Genomic DNA, 12,790 nt, shown 5'->3' with positions numbered 1-12,790 from the left:
TTATTTTTCTATGTTTTCTAGCAGAAGTTTGTAAACAAGACTTTCTGAGAGAAATTTGATTATGTGATTGAGTTTCTGCCCTTGGCCACACAATAACCATTGTAAAGCTCAGACGGGAGGACCCTCACGTCTTAGGGGGAAATAAACCTTCTGAGTAAAGAATCAGGAAAAAGACCATCTCAGGGAGTTCTGTTTGACTTAGCATTTTTCCATTCCTACAACTACAATCTTAGGTATTGCAGTACGAGAAGCAAAGTGCTGGAAATGAAATAATTGTCAGAGATTTGTTGCTAAAGCTGCACAACCTGACAGAAAACCATTGCTGAGATTCATACCCCTGCATCACTTCTACAGGTTTTCACTAACTTTGGTTTTCATGACAATGGAATTTTTCCTCCCCACGATGGAAAGAAAGAACCTCTTCCTCAGCCTCCTGCTCTGCTACAGCCTGTTCAGAGCTGCTGATTCCCACTTGGTCATTGAGGAGAAGACAGAATGTGACCTGTCCAGCAAAATGGACCTCTCAGATCTTCCACCCATCTCCATAGTAGGTGAGTAAAACTTGCCCTTCGGTGCCAAATTAACAAGATTTGCAGGAAACACTGCTGTTGATTATTCTGGATTATTTGGATAACTTTGCTTAACGTCCTTCATAGGGTGCAGAACTGTCACGGCTGCAGCACCCAAGAATGACAATGTGATAAACCTCAATTTAGAGGAAAGAAAAAAAAAAATCAGACAATTTATTTTAGTTTTACAGGTTTTGCTTCCGCTCCTATCACACTATTAGACTTTATATTGAAGAGAAGTGTTTTTCTGCTAATATGGGCTGTCGTGTTTCTGTTGTTTGGTATCATGTCACAACCTTCCCAAAAGCGTCTCTAAGGAGGCCTCTCGGTGCAGCTGGCACATTGCACACACCCAGGGATCGCCAGTGAAACAGTCCGACGAAGAAGGAGCCAGAGAGTTTTCACATAAGGGTTTTACAGGAGAGCTTTAATGCATCCACACTCGTGTAAGGTCTCAGAGAAGTCCCGGGGCAGAGCAATGGGGGGCCCAGGGTAAGGGAACTGATTGAGAAACTCTGAGGGGGTATCAACGGAGCCAAGCAGGGGGGCAGAACTGGGGTACATGAACAGAACAGAACAGAGCATTCTGGGGGAAGCCTTTCAGTCACCATAAGCTGGAAAGGGACCGAGGACTTATCCCACTGTAGGACTCCTTTCATTCCTTGTCCAGCAGGCCCACCAGCCTCCTCAACGGGCAATAATCTTCCTTTGAAAATCTTATGCACATGAGAAAAAAAGGACGCAATGTGAGGGTTTTAAGGGTCTGCTCTCGTGGTAGAGAAATCAACAGTATTAACAGGAATTAATATAACCTCAGTTTACCTGGTCTTTAAACAGGGGAAGAAAAGAGCACTGCAAGGGAGAGCCAGGGGTCATTTATTTATCTATCCAAGACAGGACCAGCTTTGTCCCTATGGTTACTGGCAGATGACCACCTGTCCTGTTTGGGAAGAACCTCTTTAGGGTGATGCTTAACTCTTTTCTTCACAAAATTCTTTCCTCATGTCTGCCTTAACTCTTTTAGTGTAATTTACAGCAACTTCTCCTTTCAAGAAACTCACAGGTGTTTGGAGATAATCAGCTACAGAACATCCATAACTGTGTCAAAATGCTAATAATTAAAAAAATAAAGCTTCTCTTGTTTAGCTCCTTTCTGCAGGCTTTTACAACTTTAGTTTAAAGCACTCTGGTTCTTACCTTGTTTCCTGTATTTTCTCCATGCTCTTGCCCAGGAGAAATATCTTTAAGGAGAAACAGTTCCCCACACGTGCATTTTCAAAGAAATCTGAACTTCTGAATCCTGACTTAACTCAGTGTTGTTTATCTGGGAGTTTAGCAAAGCTTGTGCTGTTCTGCAGCCTCCCAAGCTGTACCATTTCATGGTCCTTAACATCCTTGATGCCTTCACTCTCACGATTCCAAAAACATTTTTACCCCAATTAAAATCAGAGATATAAAATACAATGCCTTCAACTGATTTCTCCATCTTCTCACAGAAGTGAGCCCATGGCAGATGGGCTGAGCTGTGACACATTTCTCCCCACTGCTTCTTAGAGATGCATAACCCTAACTTATAACAATACAAGATAAATAAATGAAACCCCCCAAACCAGCTCAAAATATTTATTCTTCATTCCACAACTCTACAAATCTTAACAATTAGTAAATATTCAAAAATAAATTGATAGAGGATCCTGGAATAGATAAGGAGCCACCATTCAGCAGTGGGGATATGGATGTTTTCTATCCCAATCATCCATTACATACAGGTTAGTGCTAATTACAAAACTCACACACACAGAATAAAGGTACCAAAAATACCACAACAGGTTGGGGAGCTGGGAAGTGTCTCACACTTTAACAGTCTTGCTGTGTTAGAGCCCAAGACAAGCCCCAGTCATGGAATTTACATTTTAGTTATAAATATCTAAAAATAGATATGGTGACAAATATATTTAGAAAGCAAAGTTACAAGCACATGAATGAAACACCTTTGCAAGTAACATTATGTAAAACGAGCCTGTGGGTGGAGAGGGAGCAAAGCACTGCAGAATGAAAGGTGCAGAATCACAGATGCAGAGTTTATGCTCAGCATAAATCAGCAGTTTTTGCTCGTGGAAAGCAGCCTACACTTGTTAATTCCTTCCAAAATTATGCATGTAGCACCACATTTTAACAGAAAAAATTACGGCATTCTAAAGATTTTTCCTACTTTTGTCCATGTGACTACTGTGCATGAGCACCCCAGTCTTTTTCAGAGACCTTTAATTTTATTTCTCTGAAATAATTCCTTGTTTGCATCTACCAAACAATGTGTAAAAAATCCCTTCTAAAATACAAATACCAGTTGCTCTTCTGCTTTGTACAAGCAGCAGTGACAGAGTTCAGACACTCTGAATTGAGATGAACATCACTGCAAAACATGCAGAAATGAGATGGCAATACAGGTTATCTGCCTCCTCTCACACAAAAATAGGACTATCTCGGTGAAATAACATTCTGTAAAATTGATTTCATATTTTGCTGTGCTATTCTCATTGAAGATTTAACTAGAAGATCCCAGAAAGTCAGCAGGAAAGAGGCAGAGAACAGGAAATCTTCCCAGGTAGGTGGTTGTTCAGAAAACTTTGTTGGATTAGAACAGTTTGCTACTTCTTTGCTACTTCCCTCAGTGCATTCATTTGCAAGGATTTTACTGCCATTCCCTGATTTAAATCATTTACGTACAGTTTAAAGCTCTAAATATTGCAAAAATAGATGCAAAACAATAATGGTGGAAAGAAAATTAGAAGTTGTGGCTGCCCCATCCCTGGCAGTGTTCAAGGCCACGTTGGATGGGCCTTGGATCAACCTGGGATAGTAGAAGGTGTCCCTGACCATGGCAAGGGGTAGGATGAGGTGGGCTTTAAAATCCCTTCCCATCCAAACAATTCCATAACTCTGAGTTTCAGAAGTGCACAAGGTGCCTGGGCTCCAGAGATCCCTCCTGGCTCCCAGGCACATGCTGAGCAACCCAAAATTTTCCACCTTTCCAAGTCCCCAGCAGAGAAGCTGCACTCCTTGGGGGGATAAGAGGTCTTTCTCCACTCACTCAGCTGTGTGTGCAGTTAAGGATTCCCACGGATGGAGGACCACCGAGCTCACAAGGTGGAGCATTGCCAAGTCACTCCCCTGCTTTCTGTGTCAGAGCTCAGCAAACAAGAGCCTGACAGGGAGTTTTCCCTCATCTGAAAAGCTGGGAGATCCAAACAGAACACCTTAATTGGTTTTACTGATAACTTCACCATCTGTGCACATTTTTGCACCCCTTTCTTCGCTGCTGCCACGCTCCCCCCTACAGACCCTTTTCCAGCGCTCCATCCAGTCATGGTCAAAATGAAGTTTGTCATTTTGCTCAGAAGCTTGGTCTCAAGCCACCCTTCCCCATTTCCCAGCCCCCCCACACCTCTGCACTGCTAACGCAGCTCCCACTGCCACCTCCTCATCCCCCCAGAACCTCCCTCTGTTCACTCCTCGAGCCACCCTCATTTCACCTGTCTATGAATTCTCCTGGATTTGTCTTCCAGAAAAAGGCTGAACACAAGGTATCTCTGAAGCCAAGGCCCCCGCCTGCTGCTAACTGTGTGCCAACCTTCAAAACCTGCAAGCCACACTTGAATTCCTGCTGCCACTACTGTGCTTTGTGCAAGTGCCGCATCTTCCAGACGATCTGCAGGTGCCTGATGTTAAACCCCAAGTGCTAAGCCAAGTCGGAAACACGAAAAGGATTCTGTCTCTCATTTGCTTCTCAAGTGGACATTCCAAATTGCCCCATGTGTATAGCAATCAAAATAGAGAGCTCTGAAGCTTGGATTTGCCCCTTTTGAAATTTAATGGACAGTCTTTATTATGGGGTTAATGTTATCACAAGCAGGATGTTATTTCAGGGAGCAAACAACCAGGGAGATTGGCACTGATTAGGTATTTTTAGCAAAAGAGCTGTGTTTTATGATGAATTCTGGATTTCTGCGGGTTTGGGGGTTTATTTGAAGGGTCATATTAATGCTAGCCTGCAGAATTGTCTAACCAGCACCACAAAACCTGCCCCAATGGCACCGAAATGGCCACTGAAACAGGGCTAGTTAGGCCAGTGAGGGACTAGAGCTTGGCTTTGCCCACAGGGACATCATCAGCCTCCAGCACAGCCAAAGTATCAGGCTGGAAATGCAGAGTTTGGGGTTAACTCCATTTTCACATATTCAACAAAAATCAGGACAAGAATTTATATAGGTTATTCCACCTGAAAAGATGGACCCAATGCTATAAGGCCATTTTTCAGTCATTCTCAGCTGTGCATCCACCTTCAGGGGTTTCAGTCATTACCAGACAGTAACTCCCAGGGCTCTGATATACATATATACTTGAACCCTAAATGTATCTGTGCCTTGTAATATAAAAATCAGATTTTTTTTCCCCAGCCATGTCCATAGGAATCAGCTCCTCAGCCCTTCTTTTCCTGCTGCCAAGGACACTGCGTGTATAGAGCCCAAAAGCAGGAAGACATATCTGAGACTTTGAGGAAGAAAGCAAAGATCAGCAAAAGATGAATTTATATCCCACATGTGCATCTTGAAGCAAACCATTCCAAACAATCAACCCCTTTCTTTGCCCTTTCTTGTTCTTCTCCCAGAACCAACTCCAAGGGTGAATTCAGGCAGGAATGTCCATGTGCTGCAGCAACCAGGGGAAAAAAATACATCACATGCTGTATCAAGCCTTTAAGGCTCAGAAAGAGATGGGTGAAGCTCAAGGCAACAGAAGATTTTTTTTCTCTTGTTCTTGAAGTTCTTTGCCTTAAATTTGAGGTATCCAAGAGGGCACAGGAGGAAAACCTTTCTTGGTTAAACTCCCAGGAGAGCAAGGAGGGAGCAGACCCAGGAAGCATCCCTGACATTGAAGACTTTTTATCTGCCAGACTCCAGCTCTTGCTGTTTACCTCCTCTGTTCTGTACCTACAGTGTCTCTCCCCTGCTCCCATACACTCTTTTTACTTCTGTGCTACTTCCTTGGTTTTAGCATTTTTCCTTTATCCAACTGCTATTCCCAGTCACCACAGGAACACTCCAGGGCTAACCCACATCTCCCATGTTCTCTCCACCTGCCTGCACCAGGGTCTCTTCCAGTGCTCTTCAGCTTTCACAATCAGATTTTTTCCTAACCATGAATTTCTAATCCCAACCAGGAATTTTCTAATCCCCTGTGCAGCTCTCATTGAGAAGACAGTTGTTTCCTGATTTATTTCTAAACACAGCTGAGGGCTACAAAAATCTTCCAGGCAGGAAAAGACAATACAGATGACTCCAAAGGGGCTCAAGCCACATGAAGGGATGTTTTTAATTCTAAAAATCAGTCTAAAGCCCAGAATTCAAAACTAAGGTCGTATATTGACAATAATTTTTGTTCATACTAGATATATAGATAGATAGATGTCAGATTAATCTAATGAAGAGCCCTAATGACAACAGAATGTCATTGTGTTCCTTTTATATGGTACATCAATTGAGATGTCTGATATAAGTTTGAATTCTTGTAAATACATGTAAGTGTGTCTTTTAACCAGATATCTTGGCTCAGGAATCTGTAAGCCACTCAGTCATTATGAAAAAGGAGATGAGAAGGAAGAACAATACATCACAATGGATTTCAGAATGTGGCCCCTTCTTTTACTAGGTAAAGATTCAGGTTCCATCAAATTGTTTCAAAATTCTCATAACTATAACAAACTGTTGTTGATTGATACTAAAAACATACCAATAATCACAGTACTTCTTATGTGGAAACAAGATCATTTTCATACCAGGAAGTCCAACTGGTCAGAAAAATCATATTTTACCAGGGCCAAGGGGAGTGGGAGCAGAGGGAAGGGAAGGAAGGAGAGTCAGAAATCCAACAAACAGCTGCTCTCGACTGCAGCTCCCACTCCAGCTTTGCAGAACCTCGGAATGGCTGAGGTCAGCAGGGACCTCTGGAAGCCATCCATCTGGACCTGCTTGCCCAGGACCACGTCTGGGCAGCTTTTGAACATCTCCAAGGGGGGAAACTCTACCACCTCCCTGGGCAACCTGTCCTGGTGCTCAGTCACCCTCACTCACCATTAAAAACCAGAAAAGAGAAGTTTCCTAATGTTTGACTCTCTCCAGTATGTCCCTGTCTCTCTCGCACTGGGGAGCCCCAAGCTGGGCCCAGCAGTCCAGGGATGAGCTCCCCAGTGCTGAGCAAGGAGGGATCCCCTCCTCGACCTGCTGGTGACAATGGTCCCATCACGGCCCAGGGCACAGTTCACCTTCTGGTGACCCTTGGTCATCTTGGTGCTCACCAAATGCTTCAGGGCCTTTTCTGTCTCCCAGCTGGGTGTTCCCCAGAGTATCCTGGGGTTGTTCCTCCCCAGGGACAGGGCTTTGTGCTCCTCCTTGTTGAGCTGTCCAGCCTGGCTCGGTCCCTCTGGACAGCAGCTCATCCCTCTGGCACATCAGCCACTGCTCCCAGGCCTGTGTGTCCGGACACCTCTGAGGGCTCACTCTGCCCCATCATCCACATCATTAATGGAGATGTAGCACAACGTGGGGCTCTCAGACAAGGATATCAAAGTGCCAAGACCCACCCAAGGACCTAAACACATGGCAGCTGACCCAGTCAAGGACAGGATGGCACCTGTAGGCAACAAAGGAAAAGGAAAAAAGCTGCTAATGACAGTAAGGGGACTTTATAATATAGTGTCTATCTGTAGCGTATTTTTAAATTTGATTTATTAGTAAGTCTTATTTGTAACTGGAATTGATTAGAAAGAGGCTTTGCTTTCCTTGCTGTTCATCTATCACACCAAAGAATATATATAATCAAGTACTGAAATTGTTATTAGCCTTAGTGACTTGACTTTGCTGGGTAAAGATCACATTGCATGAGGTATTGACACAGGATACAGAAATCAGTAAAATATGTATACCAAATATTTGCTTCAATGTATTTAATTTGAGCAGTTATTTATACTGAGGGGACGTTTGTAAGCATAGGAGTCCCCCCGGGGTCCCATTTGAAATGTTATCAGCACACAGACGATAAAATATGCACATGACAAAGACAGAGTATTTAATTTTTATCTGTCACACACCAAAATGTCTCCACTGAAAACTTATTGGAATTCAAGTGTAGAGACAGCCCCAGGAATGCTCTGTGACAGAGTCATTGTGCCCGAGGAGACTAACGGAAATTTTACCCCAATTACAGGTCAGTAGGATGAAACACAAATAAATCACTGTTAGCTTTTCCAAATATCGCCTGTCTTGTGTAAATTTAAAACAGATACTGTATTTTCCTGACTTGATTGCTTATTGTCACACCCAAAGCCTATAAAATCCAAGTTTATCCTGACGGATAAAACAAATGGTAGAATTAACACCTAGACGACTATACCAAACTACCTCCAAACATGTTAGAGTTTTCCAAGCTAATCACTCAAATTCTCTGGAGGACCCCAAAAGGAAACCAAACAAACCCTTTAGGAATTTCTGAGAGAAGGAAAGATTTGATGGAAAGTAAAATGACTTTTTCCAAGTTCCCTAGAAGAGTCAGCAGTATCTGTGATGCTCTTTTGGCTGAGGGTGGTGAAAGACTCAACGAGGCCCTTTGAGACGAGGACAGTGTTAAACATGTGATGAAATGACTTATTGGAGCAGCAGCAGGAGATTTGTATAACCAAACCGAGGGGCCCAGGAAGAACTTGTGCATGATGTGTCCAGCTGTGACTCTGTGGGAGCTTTATTTTACAGAGTACAAATTACATCCATCCCAGTGCTACAGCAAAGGGGCCTCTCAGAGCATTGTGGGACACACTCCTCATGAGGCACTGCAGCCTCCAGCTCACTCCCTGGGTGGGTGTAGACATGAAATGGCACTCAAGGCCAATGCAAAAAAAAAAAAAAAAAAAACCACATTAAATCAAAACATATTTCAACAGAGCGTTTTAAGATGAATTAGACCATTCTGTGGCCAGAAGTGGCTCTATAAACATGCTAAACAGACCAATTCAGCACTTGTCCACATCCAGTGACCTATTTAATTCCAAGACACGGCTCTGAGTTGCACACTCAGGCCCGGAAAAGAAAATAATTAACAATGGACTCCCCTAATGAAGGCAGGAACAATTTTTTTCTGTCTATTCCCAAGCTCTAACCTGCTGCCTTCCTGGACAGTGCTCCCCACACAGTGATCTCCAGAACCCAGCAGGAAACACATGGGATGGCCTGCTGTGGTTACTGCACTCCAAAATCCCAGTTACCCCTGTAATACCTGCAACAGATTTGCTACAGGCACCTCATTTCCAAAACCAAGAGTATCGCTATCCCAGTTACCCCTGTAATACCTGCAACAGATTTGCTACAGGCACCTCATTTCCAAAACCAAGAGTATCGCTATCCCAGTTACCCCTGTAATACCTGCAACAGATTTGCTACAGGCACCTCATTTCCAAAACCAAGAGTATCGCTCTCCCGGGCTCTGCAGCTGCTGCCATCTCTCCAAAGCGTCTCCAGAGCGAAGCCGCTCGGCGGGATCAGCCGCGCACCCCCACACGCGGGCGCGCACAAACGCGGGCAGCTTCAGCACATGGGCAAAGAGGCAGGAAGGAGCTGGGCACAGATTGCCACAGGAGCAGCTCGTTGCTTCCACACCGTGAAGGATTCCAGGGGCAGAAACCGGCAACAACGGAGAGCCCAGGTTGAAGTGCGGGGGCGGGCGGGCGCCGGGAGCCAGCGCTGTGAGGGCCCGGGGGCTGTGAGGGCCCGGGGGCGGCGCGGGCGGGACCGGGAATGGGGACCCAGGGGGAGCTCTGGGGGAGCGGCGAGGGCAGAGGCCAAGGGGGGAACCTGGAGCGGAGAACTTCCCAGGACATGAAACGGGTAAGGTAGCGAGGGGTGGAGCGGCCAACAGCCAGCCCGGAACGCAGAGCTGGGGTAGATTACCAGGACAGAACAAAGCGCTCTGGGAGAGGCTTCTCTTCTCACCCTGACCCGACAGAAGCCTCTGGTACGAGGGACTGTCCTACCGAGCACTCGCTCTGTCCCTTGTCCCACAGGCCGACTGGCCACCACACAAGAATTCACAGCAAGCAGCTGCTCATTGCCAATCTGAAATACAATCTTACATTTTTGTAGTACATTTAATAGTTGGAAAGAAATAATTGCTTCCTGGGCCAGATGCAAACAACTTGAAGCACCACGTGCTTTTCTAACTGTGGGGATGAGAAAGCCACCAGTCACTTTTGACAAACTCCGGCCAAAGGCAATGAGTGAAGCCCCCCAGCCTTATAAAGGCGACATTTGGCAGGTCACAATGCAGTCATAAAACCACAACTGGGGACATCACAGGTGGGCACACAACACAGGCAGTGCTGAATCTTGGCACTCTCTGAACAATTCTTTCCTCTATCTGTACAACCTCCCCTGTTTCAGCTTTCATTTTGCTGGTGTCCAGATTCCAACAGGTATTTTTCAAAGACATCAGCAGCTCCTGGGATAGCACAAAGAACAGGAACACACACAACAGTCCCACAGTGCATTTTCCTGCTCTTAAAATCACAGAATGATTTGGGTTGGAAGGGACCTTAAAGCCCACCTTGTCCCACCCCCTGCCATGGCAGGGACACCTTCCACTGTCCCAGGCTGCTCCGAGCCCTGTCCAACCTGGCCTTGGACACTGCCAGGGATCCAGGGGCAGCCACAGCTTCTCTGGGCACCCTGTGCCAGGGCCTCCCCACCCTCAGCATAAAATCAAAAATCTTCTATCTAATTTAAATCTACATTCTTTGAGTTTACAACCACCACCCCTTCTCCTGCCACAACAGGCCCTGCTAAAAAGTCAGACCCCATCTTTCGTATAGGCCTCCTTCAAGTATTAAAAGGCCACAATCAGGTCCCCCTGGAGCTTTCTCTTCTCCAGGCTGAACACCCCCAGCTCTCCCAGCCTGCCTCCAGAGCAGAGAGGCTCCTGCCCTTGGAGCATCTTTGTGGCCTCCTCTGGACTCTCTCCAACAGTTCCATGTCCTTGTCCCGTTGTGGCCCCCAGAGCTGGAGGCAGCCCTGCAGGTGGGGTGTGCTGAGAGGGGAGGAGAGAGGCAGCGTCCCCTCACCTCCCCGCTGCCCATGCTGTGGGCTGAGCCTGGCACACAGGGGATTTCTGGGCTGCCCAGTGCATGTGGCCACTCACAATGTTAGCTCTTAGACCTGTAAGATGGAGTTTCACAGCTAGAAAGGGGTTTGGTGGGATGTTCTTCCCCTTCACCAGCAAATTACCCCTGATCTGGGGACAAAGACACCCCATGTCAGTCTGGCATGATGGGCTAGTTTAAGTTTTTCTTGTCCTTCGGAATGAGAGTATTTCCTGCCTCTTGCACAGTCACCTCAAGGAGGGCTGGAAGAGGGAAATGAAATCCTGCCCCTTTCCCAACTTCCACAAGAGTCCCAGTGCCCAGTGCTGTCTCGCCACACCAGGAGCACCCATGCAAGGCTGGCAGATGTGACATGGGACCTGTAGGACACCATTCCCACCTGGAGGAGCAGCACCAGGCCAGGGACACGTGGGGCTGCCTGAAAGCACAATCACCCACTCTCAAAGTGCCCCTCCGAAATCCGTGGGGCCTGCAGATTACTTTCTGAGGTAATACAAAGATTTTATTGTCAAACTTCTCATATGATATGCAGATGGCAAACATATGGTCAAGTCCCTCTCCCAGAAGAAGAAGGAGGCTTTAGTCATTTGTGAAAAAAAGGGTTTTTTCAGTGAAATGAGAAACTATTTCAATTGCTGCATGGCATATGCACACATCTTTCCATCCAGGAAACCCTTTGAGATTAAACCCTGCCTGAAATATGGGAGCCCTAAAATGACTCTAATATTAGTGTCATAACACAATTCACATGTGGCTTTCGTTTAATACAGATAAAGGCAGGAAAAGACTAAATTGCAGAGTCCCTAGTGATCCACTGCAGATCCCTCTGAATCTGTGGACACCATCCATTGACTTTAATATACTCTAATATGCTTTAATAACACCTTCATCACTCACTCTCTACATTTTAGCTGATCTATTAGATTTACCTAACAGTGTTCGTGTGGTACCCTCACTATTTTGGGCAGTTTCCTCAGCTGAAATGTCATTTGGGATCTCATATGGGCTCCCCTTCACTCTGCACAGCTCTCTCCAATAGATGAACAACAGTATTATGTGATTACAACAGTAACAGCCAGAAATCAATCACAAGAATACACAGCCTCACTCTTCCTTGTGTTCCATAACAAATAAGAGTAGCACTTAAAAAAAAAAAATATATATATGCATAGATTCATTAAAAAATGGTCTTTCACTTGTTGGTGAAGGACATCAAATCTTAGAGTCTTCTAAAATGGAAATAGGAGCATTCAAAGTAATTCTATGGCCAGGGATCCCTCCCACTCTGAAAAGACCTCAGAAATATCTGACAGAGCCAGACCATTTTAAACACAAAGGTTTTAGTATTTCAGAGATGTAGTTGCTATAAAGCTGGGATTCAATTCATACTAATTTCTCAATTTGGGAAGCAATATTTAGAGCACTAAATGAGCAGAGCAGATGGTTTTCTGCCCTGTATTCCCTTCAACATCTTCCATCACTGCTCCTTTCTTCTAAGTCTGGAGTGTGGTCAGAGACGCTGACATTTATCTCCAAAATGGCATCTCAGTGGCAGGTCAGACCCCCAAAAGGGTCAAAAGGAGTCTACAGCCAGTTGTTAATAAAATACACATAGGAAATGAGTTTTGGAGAGGAGGAAGAACAGGACCACCAAATGTTTGTTCTTCGCGGAAACAAGTCAATAAAAAAGCAGATACTGACTGTAAGCCCTGGCTCAACCCAACAACTTGTATTCAGTTATTAAGCATTTAAGGTGCCTGAACCTCTGCAATTTGTTCAGTTTACATCCAAACTGCTGCATCAGGGAGAAGGAGCACATACCTGTGACTGTGGCCCTTTAAATATACCCTCACAGAAATGATTTTCCAGTTAATGAAACAAAAACCAGGGTGCTACAGAAAAGTACCAGGTTTGCTGAAAAGTGTCTCTGGACTCTACAGATGCAACAAGTAGTGAAAACTTTACTACAAACTTTCTAAATATCCTAAAGAATTTAATCTTTCTGCTGTGCAGTTTCAGG

At 45.1% G+C, this 12,790-nt stretch overlaps 1 protein-coding gene across 1 annotated transcript; it reads left to right on the top strand.

Moving 5' to 3' along the window:
• Positions 1–376: 376 nt before the first annotated feature.
• On the top strand, positions 377–4,312 carry ASIP (agouti signaling protein; the record flags this gene model as incomplete). The annotated part of the gene is made up of 3 exons (XM_082292756.1): positions 377–551; positions 3,113–3,174; positions 4,136–4,312. 3 exons carry the CDS (start codon positions 377–379, stop codon positions 4,310–4,312), a joined length of 414 nt encoding a protein of 137 aa, XP_082148882.1.
• Between the last annotated feature and the right edge of the window lie 8,478 nt (positions 4,313–12,790).

Source organism: Coloeus monedula (genome assembly GCF_965178545.1).
Source record: "Coloeus monedula genome assembly, chromosome: 17".
Taxonomy (NCBI): Eukaryota; Metazoa; Chordata; class Aves; order Passeriformes; family Corvidae; genus Coloeus; species Coloeus monedula.
The sequence above is the reverse complement of the archived record's forward strand: the minus strand, read 5'-3'. Positions and strand labels throughout refer to the sequence as shown.